This window comes from Anopheles cruzii, chromosome 3, assembly GCF_943734635.1.
Source record: "Anopheles cruzii chromosome 3, idAnoCruzAS_RS32_06, whole genome shotgun sequence".
Lineage (NCBI taxonomy): Eukaryota > Metazoa > Arthropoda > Insecta > Diptera > Culicidae > Anopheles > Anopheles cruzii.
The window spans coordinates 68,031,405-68,042,780 of NC_069145.1; the positions used below are offsets into that span (position 1 = coordinate 68,031,405).

Here is an 11,376-nt window from a genome sequence, read left to right on the forward strand (position 1 = left end):
TGCGAACAGAGGAGAAAAGAGGGCTGAACCACGACGGCGGCGGCGGCGGCCCAGTACGGGTCGGGGACCTTTAGCTCGAATGCGGTTTCTTTTTTTATTTTTCCCCCCTTCACAATGTGTACATATAAACTTCTGAACGGGGGAAAAGAAACTCCCGGCAAGAGAGCGAAGTGATCGATCGAATAGGATAGATAAACGATTTCGAGCTGCGCCCTGCCCCGGTGTGGCAGTCGGGCCGGGTTCCGGCTTTGCACCGCAATTGTTTCCTTAAGTGAATTAACATTAAATCGTGCGTACTGTTAGATGCAACATTATTAGAGCGTGTCTTTAAGTTATCTCTTGTATAAGCCTATGCTACGCGAGCTGTTAGTGAAACTCTCCCGCCGGCTCGGACAGTGATTTTAGTTTTCGTCGTTGTGCGCCCTTTCAAAGGCAGTAGCATCGGAACGGCGGCAGTGAAACACACACGCGAATCCGCTGCAGAGAGGAGGGTTTGTTCTATTCAGTACTATCGCTCCCATATTTCCAATCGAGTTGCTTCCTACCGTGCAATAGATTCGGTGGAGAAGGTTCCGCGATTTTATTCCCTCAGAGCGTTTCCGCCACCTCTCCTCGAGAGCCTTTCCTTTTGGTCCTTATAAAGGACCGCAACGCTCGGCCACACAGCGCGCTAAGCCCGCCGCGAGAGCGACGGGTTTAGAGTGTGGTGGTCGGAACGAGCTTTTGTTTTTAAATTACGTGTTATGTGAAGATCGATCGTCGAAGATCGACTCAGCTATCAGCAGATTCCGTTTGGTGTCATGTGGCGCTGTCCAGAAGTAAGCAAAAGGGGGGGACCGACGAATTACGTTATTATGTCTCCGAGTTTGTCCGAGATACGGTTCCGTTCGACCGAACGGACGGTGCGAACGAACCGGCAAAATTATATAGCAAAATATACAGCTACTTATATACTTATATACTTGATAGGTGACAATTTATCTGTAAAATCGCAAAATATGCACACGCCGAGAGAAAGAGAGAGAGTGAGAGAGAGCGATAGTTTGAGGAATACGAAATAACAAATCTTATCCGTTATCCTTCGGAACGGTGTAGTTAAACGTTTAGAACTTGTGTTTTGTGGCGGCGATGAACAATGCGTAAAAGTGCAGTATTTTGTGAAAGAGTTACTCATGCAGATCGCCCCGTAACGAAGGCCATAAAAATGTGTGCGTGGCATTATTTGTCCGCTTGATCGAAAGGATGATCAATTGATGGTTTCGGTTGGATGCCAAACAGCAGCACCACGTTTCAATCAAATCCCAACAACACATCACTCTTGAGCATTACGACGTTGACTGTATTCTTTGTTTTCTTTAATACAGTTTTTTAAAGGTCTCTGCAAATAGAAGCAGAAAGGAAAAGTGAATTAGGAAGCGATACAAAACGGGAGTGCAAGGACGAAGGACGCGATACGGCACGGATATGGATATTGTACTTAAACGAGTAGTTCTTCTTGTATGATGTTTTAATTGTTCTACTTTTTTAAATATTATGCTGCCTTAAAAGCATGTCTCTCTCGGTCTCGAAAACAGAAGAGTGGTACCGATCGAATAGAAGCTATTTGTTTTTTTTCTCTATAGGCCAGCCACACAACAGCAGCTAAAGCGTGTAAAGAAAAGCCGTACCTTTTTGTACCCGAGCAGCGTATGTTGAAGAAGGATAAAAAGGGCTGATTATATGGAACAAACAATGCGGGAGGAAGACAATTTTTGAATAAAAATATACTTTGTATTGTAAAACGTGTTTTTAGTCAAACGACGAGTTTAGTTAACGACTTTCCTTTGATTCGCGATTACGAACACGTCAGCGCCCTCTACAGGAAGCTTGGCGAACTTATGACACCTTGTTTTCCTGTCGAAATTAAATGGTCGTTTCTAAAGGGTGCTTTGTTGTGACAGTTCTCTCACGCAACAAAATAAACCAATAGTTTGTTTACAAAGCAATCTACGTGCAGAAAAGAATCGCCAAATGGTAAGTTAATAAAGTATGCAAAATATGAATTGTTTTATTGAGTGTATAAACTTTTCCCCAGGCGGAAGGGATCGGCTCGTGCCATCGTTCGCCGTTGGCCTCGGATTCGTTCAGACGGGCGGTGCTTGCTAACTTCGCGCAGTACTGCGACAAGTATTATTTGCTCATTTCGAAAATCGTGTCCATCCTGGATTCGTTCGTTCCCAAAGAGATTGCCGGTGCCGGAGGGTGCAATCTTGCTGTGACTCATGATGCGGAAACTCGCAGTGTGCACATCATTTACGGAGATGTCATTGAACTCGCCGTGTCGTCAGCGGAATCCGGTCCAGAGTGCGACGAAGACGAGCACTGCGACGAAGTGGACCAAAACGTGGCCTACGAAGTGATGGAGGAAATTTTGGTAGAAACGATAACGGAAGATTCATCACCCGTCGCTCATTCTGGGGACATTCTGATCCAGATAACGGAGGAAGAGGAATTGAGCACAGCACGGAACGTAGACGTGGAAATAAAGCCAACCAATGAAGTCACCGATCCGAAGTACCGATGTCAGTTTGTCAACTGCCCGAAAACGTTTAGGCTTGCTAAAGAATACGTGGCACACCAAGATAGCACTCATCCGTGGCAGATTGACGGAGAAGTCAAGGTTCGCTGCAAATTCCTTTCCTGCGATGCCCGTTTCAACAGCATTCCCCAGCTTCAAGCCCACCACACGGGGCATCGGTTGACGGAAAGGGCACCGAAAAAGCGTAGCACCCGTAAAGGACGGGAAATTAGCATCCGTGGCCGGTGTTGCGAGCACTGCCAAGCCGTCCTGAAACCGCACGTCAACGTGTACAGTCAACACTGTCTGGAGGAGCACGATTGCACGCCATACACGTGTCCGCTGTGTAACGAACCCTTCCATCTGCAGTCACACCTCGGTGACCACCTGAAATCGGCCCACTCGCTCGAAGCGCTGGAACGCTTGCTGGCGCACAGTCTTTGGCGTGAGTTCACGATCGATGAGCAACGGTTGGCCGAATGCCGATTCTGTTATCGCGTTTTCACCGTTCAGTCACTGTCCGTTCACGTCCATCGCCATCGCAGGGAACTGCAGCAGTGCTGTCCACGGTGTGGCGGAGCTCACTTTGTAGCTTGTTGCGACCTTCCGAAGCCAAAGCGCGCGAAAAGTTGGGAGAAGCTCCACTGCAACGAGTGCGATCGTTGGTTTTCGAAGAAAAACTTCAAAGAGCACATGGTCACGCACACGCACGAGCGGAACTTTCCGTGCACAGTTTGTAAGAAAACGTTCAAAGTACGGCGAACCGCGTCCCGGCACATCCAGAGTCATGTGAATGCAGCAAACAGCAAACGATCGTGCTACGATTGTGATACGGTGGTCGACAGTGAAGCGCACATTGTGGACCATTACCAGGCCGAGCATCCGACACTGCAACCGTACCGGTGTCCGATCTGTGGCAAAGGCTTTTTCCAGAAGTCGCTTCTGGCTGACCACTGCCACGCTCATACGGATGGCGAGCGGCGCGCGGTTTCGGTGAAGGAACCGGTGGCCACCTACACGCTTGGGAAGGCACAGGTGTTCGAGTGCACCCTGTGCCGGCGAAGCTTCTCAACGAAACGGTGCACGATTGCCCACCTGATCGTACACACCGATCGGCCACACGTTTGTCGGGTGTGCAATCTGTCCTTCCGGCTGCAAGCGACCCTTGACGATCACATGAAGGATGTGCACCAACGCAAATACGAAACCGCCACGACCGAGTAGGAGGATCAATTACGATTCAATGATGACCAAATTTTAATAAATACGTTTGTCTGTGGTGTACTACTAAGCCAGTAAAAATTGGCCCCTTTTTTGTTCTAACACAATCAAATAAAAAAACATCTTGTCCATTTCTTAATCGTTTATTAAAAATTTTAAAAAGTAAATGTAAAACCAAAAAGAAAGTCCCGACTGTTCTGGACGGGTGCAAATCAATATTTTACCATTGGCGTAACGAGTACGCCGGCGGCCAACCCACGACGGCACATCACCAAGCCGATGTGGGCACTGTCCTCCGATGCATGATGATACTGTGTGGTGTGTACGGTTGCAAAAGATGATAACACACCGTTCGGACGACTGGCCAAGCAATACGCAGAGACACTGTGGCCGGCGGTCTCTATTGATTGCTGCGGCGAAAGTTGGCAAACAACAAAACAGTACCGAAATAATATTTATGCTGCCTCGGCATCGGCAACAGCTGGGTACCCGATTTTCGGCATCGAACCGCCAGGACCCTTGGGTTTCGATTTGAAGATCACCTTTTCGGTTGTTTGTTTCTCCCTTCGATCCCCCTGGCAACACCTTAAAGTTCCGTGGCGATTTATGTTCAGAAAGAAAGTATTGTTTATTCGGAAATTAACATCTAACATTTGCGTCTCTTTTGTCCATTTACAGGCGTACTGCCGATCGTATCACCAACTGTGTGCAGTGAGCTTTTTATGTACACACGGAAGTTCATGAGCAGCGAACGCGCGCCCGTTCAGTGATATCGATTGTGTAAAAGTTAGAAAACCGCAACCCAAACCCCCCCGAAGCCCAAATTATACGGTGATCCCCGGTGCATAGTATGGCATAAACATGCCTGCGTACGAGAAGGAACGCTCGCCGATGTTTTGCTTTCCCACATGTTACGCTCGTCGATGCACTGAAGGATACTGTTACTACCGATCGCTGAAGCCCCGTAGCGCTGCCGGCCAGCACGGTGCAAACTTAATCACGTTCGTTATCAGCATCGGTAATTCGCTAAACCGAGCGACCGACACCGACGGGCGCACCGAAGTATGCTGAAGCCGATAAAGAACTTTTTGACCTATTTGCAAAGAAATGCCAATAGTTCGAACATTTTCGGGTAAGCGCACACCGCACACTATTCGTCATGCAGCGAGGATCCGGATGTTAACACGTCAACGTTACGTTTCTTTCGCGTTCTCCCGGGGCTTAGGTTAACGACAACAGCAGCAGCAGCAACGGAAATGGGTCGACCCGAGCAGCCTCGGTTGGAGGAAACGATTGTGATTGCGAACGATGACCTGCTGTCCGACAACGCGGACCCACTGTACGACCCGCTGGCCCTGGACGACTGTCCGGTGGCGGCGGTGCACGAGCACGAGGCGCAGGAGCTGAATGATAGCGACCAGCTAGAGGACGATACGTCCACCGGCAAGATAATATTGGTCGATGTATCCACACTGAAGACGAGAATCGGGCTCGGCAACGACTCGGAGACTGACGAAGACGCCAACGAGGAAGAAGATGAGATACTACTGTCCCCTACTGTCTTGCCCGCCGCCAGTGGAGTGGCGCGGAGCAGCGGTGCAAGCGACGATGGGAATGACCAAGGAAGCAACGGAGACAGCGACCACCACGCGATACCGGTAGTCCCGGGAAGCGAACCGGAGCAAGAAGTTCTCTCGGATAGCGGCACGGTTTTGCTGTTAGACTCATCAACAGCCTCGGAGAATGATGCCTTTACGGTGGATGTTTCGGATGAGGAGGTTTCGGTTGAGAAGACAAACAACCAGGACGAAGAGGAGCCATCGGGCTCGTGCTCGCAGGCAATCGCAAATCCGGTATCGATGAATGGCCATCATGTCGAAGCGGTGCGCGATCAGGATGCTATCATGGTGGAGCTAGACGAACCAGAAGCTGCCTGCAGAGTGCCAGACGGCGAACAGATGACCACCGTGGCTGAGCAGATATTACCAGCGGTCAATGTGGAGGAAGAAGAGGAAGCTAGCGATGGGTCCGACTCGGGTCTGGGATTGGAACCGACCTCCACCACCACGGTGGCTCTGGATGTTGAAATACTTCCACCGATGAAGAGTAGCCTTAAACGGCGCTCACAGCCATCGAACACGGGGACCGAAGGAACGGTTTCGGTTTCACTACAGGAGAAGGATGAAGGAGTGAGCAGCCACAAGCGAGTGAAGAAGGGCATCACGTTCGATGGCGTAACGGTGTACTACTTTCCACGAATCCAAGGATTCGGTTGTGTCCCATCGCAGGGTGGTTGCACGTTGGGCATGGAATCTCAGCATGTTCACTCGAGGTAAGGGGAGTCATCTGGCAAGCTTCCTATCATTTCGTTTTTATACCGCTATCTGTTTGTCCTCTTGTAGACGCCTGACCCTGGCGGAGCACTTGGCAGAGCAACGGAAGGTACACCGGCAGCAGCTGCAGGAACTGAATCCACGCAGCTCGTCGAGCGAGGACACCAGTAGCGAGGAGGAACCGAGCGAGAGTGGCTCGGAGGCCGAAAGCGAATCGTACGGATTCCTGCAGCCAGTTACGGCTCGGCAACGGCGATCGCTCCTGAAGGCGGCCGGCGTACGGAGGATCGATCCGGACGAGAAGGACGAATGTCGCGAGATACGAACGTCGCGCGAAGTTTGTGGCTGCACGTGCCGCGGGTTTTGCGACCCGAACATCTGCTCCTGCAGCTTGGCCGGCATCAAGTGTCAAGTGGATCGTCCCAGCTTCCCGTGCGGTTGTACGCACGAGGGATGCAACAATACGGCCGGGCGGGTAGAGTTCAACCCGGGCCGCGTACGGACCCACTTCATCCACACGATCATGAGGCTAAGCCTCGAGGACAAGGCGAACGAGGTGCGCCGAACGATGGATGGTGGTGCGGGTAGCAGTGCTGTTGGTCCCGTCGGTGGACCAATGGTGACAAACGGAGGCTGTGCAAACGATGGTGGTGGCGGTGTGAGTGGCGTTGCTGGCAGGTCCGTGGCCGCGGCCACCGCTGTCAACAGTACTAGTAGTAGTAATTACCTGAATGCTAGTGGAAAAAATTGGTCCAGTGGTCCCGTTCGATTACCTCCGGCAATGGATGAAGGGTCGATGATGACCGATCACTACCACCATCAGCAACAGCAACAGCCACATCACCATGCGGTAGCATCTCACGGGCCCTACCATATGGCTGCTGCAGCATCCGGTCAGCATCATCTACTTCCACTACAGCACCCACTCACCACATACCATCAGCATCACCTGCCGCCGCACCTACAAGCGGGGCCATATCATGGAGCCCACGGTGGAGGAGCTGGTGGCGAGTATTATGCGTTCCGAGATTTCTACGGCGGAACAGCTTTGGGAGTGCCGGGAACAAGCACCGGTCCGGAGCACTACTACGGTCACTACGGCGGATCCGGGCAGAACAGTATGCCGGCACCGTATCACACCCAACACACCCACCATCACACATCACCACCGATGATGATCGTGTCGCAACAACATCATCCGGCGAGCGTTGGCGAATCCGTTCATCATCATCATGCCGTGCACAACATGAACATGATGACGACGAGCCATGATCGGCATACAGCCTACGGTGACAGTGCTGCTGGTCCGGCGGTCCCTTCGCCAATAGCAATCGATTCGAGTGCGCCCTGCACCGACACAATCCTCCCGATGGGCGAACCATCGGCTGATGTGTCCCTGGAAACCATCGTGATTGACAGTGCGGACACGTCCACCACCACGTTGGATGACAGTGGACCGATCGTCAGCGAACCAGAACCGTCCACTCCCGAGGCACAACCCAAAGACACCACACCAGCCGAAGCGTCCAGTGTGACCTCCTCAGTACCACCCGCCGATACGATATTCTTCGACCTGACGACACCGAGTGCCGTCAATGCGGAGCGTCTAGAAGCGATCAACGATATGCTAGAGTGCAGCCGTCGGCACTCAATCAACCTGGCGCGCCGTGCGGCGGCGACTTCGATTGTGGCCGAGGAGGACAGCGAGTTGCGTGACTTCTGTCACTCGCCGGAACCTTTTCGCACCGTTGCACCAACAGAACCGGACCGAACGACGCAGCGGGCGGTAAAACGACGGGACCAACATCACCTTCCCAGTGATACTTCCTCCCATCTCATCGTTTCCGATGACGATGACGATGGTGCACAGGCTGTTGACCTGGGCCAGAGTGGCGCTCGACGGGACGGAGACACTGTGTACCTTAACGGAAGTGGCCTAAACTCGGAAGCGGACAGCGGAACGCACAGCAATGGTACCGCCACGCAAAGCTTAAGCATGGTCAGTGGGAAGTGCGTTTCGTCGCCTGACGTTTTAGAAACGAAACCGGCCACTCTCCCTCGTAAGCTTCACCCGAATCTACTTACCACAGAAGCACCGGAAACGGCACCCGAGCTGGTGACGGGTTGTTCGGCGGCGGGAGAAAACGATGCCAACGATTGTGTGGTAGTAACCGAAGAGCCGAGCGAAAATCTAAGCGAGATTATTAAGAACAGTATCGTGGAAACGGCTGTAACGCACTGATGTGCCCTGTTTCGGTTGTGTCCCTGTCACACCCCGAGAGTGTGACCCCCTCCACAGGTTGGGACTTTCATGAGTTTGGACAGTCTGCGTTGCGGCGCGTCGATCTCTGTCGCTTGCCGCTTTTTGCCGTTTACGTTACGATTTTGATTGATGCCTGTGTGTGATCCGTAAGACTTTCGAAGAAAACAGGTCAGGTTTGGTTAGTAGGTTTTTCGTGTAGATTTTTACTGTAAACGGTTGGCAGTGTAAAACCAAACGATTTTACAATTTACTTTTATTTGGCGCGTTACATATTATCCCAACATTCGTTCGTACAGCAGCAGAGCACGCACAGCACTGTAAGCCGTTTTCCGTTCGCTGTGTTAGTGCGCCATCCGACCGCGGGATCGAAGTAGAAGACCAAACAGGAGAAACAGGGAAACGGGGCTGTATTAGGTCATAAACGGACGACCTATAACGAACACGTCGGCGGGAAACCTACTACGAAGAGGTTGCCTCAATTGTACATAACAACGCCGTGATTGGTTGGTTGCTAGAACTGTGGCTGCAGGAGAGCAACACACAATGAAGCGAACGAAATCTATCCTGAAGTGAAGGGCAGCAATCGTCCTGCGGCACCACCAGCACCACCCCAACAAGCACAAGCGGGCAATCCGTAGCGACAAGATGTACCTAAACCCTGCTTGTGCGAGTTTGTTGCGTACGAAACTGGGGGGCCAGGAGGGGAGGGCTAGGGCAGCACACGCTAGCTAGTGTCAGTAACATGAAACATCTATATAAATTATCAATAAAAGCAAAACTAGCAAGAAAATCTTTCAGTAGCAATGCGGTGGTTCTGTGGTTTGATTGTTCCCCGCTGTTCCATATCACGACCAAAGCAGATTGCGACCCAAACTTTTCCTTCATTCGCTCCTGCTTGACATTGTTCGATGTTCGATCACGGTATTATCTAAGAGGTTTGTAAGAAAAAAAAACCCGTTTTCACATCTTATCTGTAACAGAATAGTGTAATACAAATTGACGAGTGTTTCGTCGTTTCGTGCGTATGGCGTGGCCGGAACAACGATAAGATATCTTCGCATTTAACCGCTCGGAAGGGCGCTTGCGATTCTGCCAAAGTTGTTGTTTCAAGTGATTACAATCACTGGCAGCGTCACCGATAACGACAAAGCGCCAGCGGATTCAGCGGACCGCTTTTCAGTCAGCATTATTTGTTGATTGATTTTTAATGCACATTTGCAACGCAGCGCATGCAGCCCTTTTCCGTATGGTGTGCACCCGAATGAGACACCCGAGAGACGGTGTGTCGATCGTGTGGTGCTATAAAAAAGCACAAGAATCGCACCCGGCGTGATAATGTTCGTGGCACACCGCTTCCGCTGTGAAACGGACACAACAAAGGCCCCGCCGAGACGAGAGAAAGAGAGCAAAGTAGAGGGCACCCTTGCCAATCCTTTCACTGCTGCTGCTGAAGCCGTGTCGCCCTAGCAATTGCGCGATAGTTTTCCGACCGCATTCGAGCGCGAACCCAAACCGCGAGACACTAGCTAGCGAGCGAACGCGAACTGCGAAGACGTTGTGCCCGTCGTCGCGAAGTGAAAAGTGAAAGTCGCAAAGCCGGAAAGCGGACTCGGATAATCGGATCTAGGCGCCACAGCTAATCCACTCACGCAAACAATATGGCACCCCTTCGATGGGCGATCGTAAGCGCGGGCACGATATCGCACGATTTTGCTTGCGCCGTCTCGACACTGCCGGAAGCGGACCATCGGATTGTGGCCGTCAGTGCCCGTGGATTGGAGAACGCTCGCAAGTTTGCCGAACTGCACGGTATACCGCGCTTCTACGAGGATTACGCAGCGATCGCGAAGGATGCGGAGGTCGGTGAGTGAAAGCGAACGATTCGTGGAGAAATTCGTTCCGAGCCACGCAAGAACCTTCGTCAGTTTGGACATTTAAATCTGCTGACGATCATTTGGCGCTCAACTAGATCACGGATCAGTCGGATTGATGGATTAATGCTTTTCTCTTCTCTTCCCGCGCAGATGTGGTGTTTATCGGTACGGTAAGCAGTGCGCATTACGAGGTCAGCCGGATGATGTTGGAAGCCGGCAAGCACGTCCTTTGTGAGAAGCCTTTGTGCGTGAATCGCGGTCAAGTGCGGGCCCTGCTAGACTTTGCCCGCACCCAGCAGCGGTTCTGCATGGAGGCGATCTGGTCACGGTTTTTCCCGAGCTACGCCCATCTGCGCGAGCGCACCGTCCGCGGCGACCTGGGCCGCGTGCAGCACGTGGAGGTGCAGTTCGGGTTTCCCGTGACCCACGTCGAGCGCGTCCGCATGAAAAGTCTCGGCGGTGGGGCAGTTCTCGATCTTGGTGTGAACGCGATTCAGGTAGCGATGTGGGCCTTCCAGGCGGAGCCGCTACGAGTCGAGGCGGCCGGCCAGCTGAACGACGAAGGCATCGATGTGGGCATCACAGCCACGCTGCACTTCCCGAACGGTGGTACCGCCCGGTTAAGGACGAGCGCGATCGACAGGCTCCCGAACAAGGCCGTCGTGACGGGCACGAAAGGATCGATCACGGTACGTACCTAGAAGCCTGTTGGCGCCCGGCATATTTACTGTCACCGATTCCGTATTATAGCTCCACGATTTCTGGTGCCCGATCGAGCTGACCGATATCGACGGTACGATCCGATCGTATCCACTGCCACCGTCGAAGGTGGAGTGTATCCTGGCGAACAGCGTCGGTCTGCGGTACGAAGCGGAGGAAACGCGTAAACGCATCCTGGCCGGTGAATTCGAGTCGCCCACCATGTCGCACCAGGACAGTCTAGCGCTTGCCGGGGTGCAGGATGCGATCCGGAAGCAGATCGGTGCCGAAATGCCGGAAGACTACATCTTCAAGGATTGAAAAAGGTGTTGCGGCTGCGGAACGGTCGTTAGTTTTATGGATTTTCTCTCTTCGGTTAAATATATGAAGCGATGCGGACCAAAGGCAGATGGTGCTTACATACGTTTT

General features: G+C 52.2%; 3 protein-coding genes across 3 annotated transcripts in view; all 3 read left to right on the forward strand.

Annotated features, from left to right (window-relative positions):
- The window catches only part of LOC128270846 (zinc finger protein 84-like), a 12,897-nt gene extending 9,116 nt beyond the window's left edge, over positions 1 to 3,781 (forward strand). The window contains exon 3 of the mRNA XM_053008272.1: positions 2,281 to 3,781. Within this exon, the coding sequence (XP_052864232.1) occupies positions 2,281 to 3,781 (1,501 nt within the window). The remainder of the gene's footprint in view (positions 1 to 2,280) is intronic.
- A 931-nt stretch (positions 3,782 to 4,712) lies between these two features.
- On the forward strand, positions 4,713 to 9,063 carry LOC128271430 (uncharacterized). Its single transcript, XM_053008964.1, has 3 exons — positions 4,713 to 4,910; positions 5,004 to 6,110; positions 6,181 to 9,063. Exons 1-3 carry the CDS (start codon positions 4,843 to 4,845, stop codon positions 8,351 to 8,353), a joined length of 3,348 nt encoding a protein of 1,115 aa, XP_052864924.1. The 5' UTR covers positions 4,713 to 4,842; the 3' UTR covers positions 8,354 to 9,063.
- An 810-nt stretch (positions 9,064 to 9,873) lies between these two features.
- On the forward strand, positions 9,874 to 11,346 carry LOC128273004 (trans-1,2-dihydrobenzene-1,2-diol dehydrogenase-like). Its single transcript, XM_053010906.1, has 3 exons — positions 9,874 to 10,237; positions 10,399 to 10,937; positions 10,999 to 11,346. Exons 1-3 carry the CDS (start codon positions 10,033 to 10,035, stop codon positions 11,266 to 11,268), a joined length of 1,014 nt encoding a protein of 337 aa, XP_052866866.1. The 5' UTR covers positions 9,874 to 10,032; the 3' UTR covers positions 11,269 to 11,346.
- The last annotated feature ends 30 nt before the right edge of the window (positions 11,347 to 11,376 follow it).

Coding starts and splice junctions, on each gene's coding strand:
- LOC128271430 (XM_053008964.1), top strand. CDS start 4,843: ATGCTGAAGCCGATAAAGAACTTTTTGACCTATTTGCAAAGAAATGCC. Junction 4,911..5,003: donor AATAGTTCGAACATTTTCGG/GTAAGCGCACAC, acceptor CCCGGGGCTTAG/GTTAACGACAACAGCAGCAG. Junction 6,111..6,180: donor TCTCAGCATGTTCACTCGAG/GTAAGGGGAGTC, acceptor GTCCTCTTGTAG/ACGCCTGACCCTGGCGGAGC.
- LOC128273004 (XM_053010906.1), top strand. CDS start 10,033: ATGGCACCCCTTCGATGGGCGATCGTAAGCGCGGGCACGATATCGCAC. Junction 10,238..10,398: donor CGCGAAGGATGCGGAGGTCG/GTGAGTGAAAGC, acceptor CTTCCCGCGCAG/ATGTGGTGTTTATCGGTACG. Junction 10,938..10,998: donor GCACGAAAGGATCGATCACG/GTACGTACCTAG, acceptor TCCGTATTATAG/CTCCACGATTTCTGGTGCCC.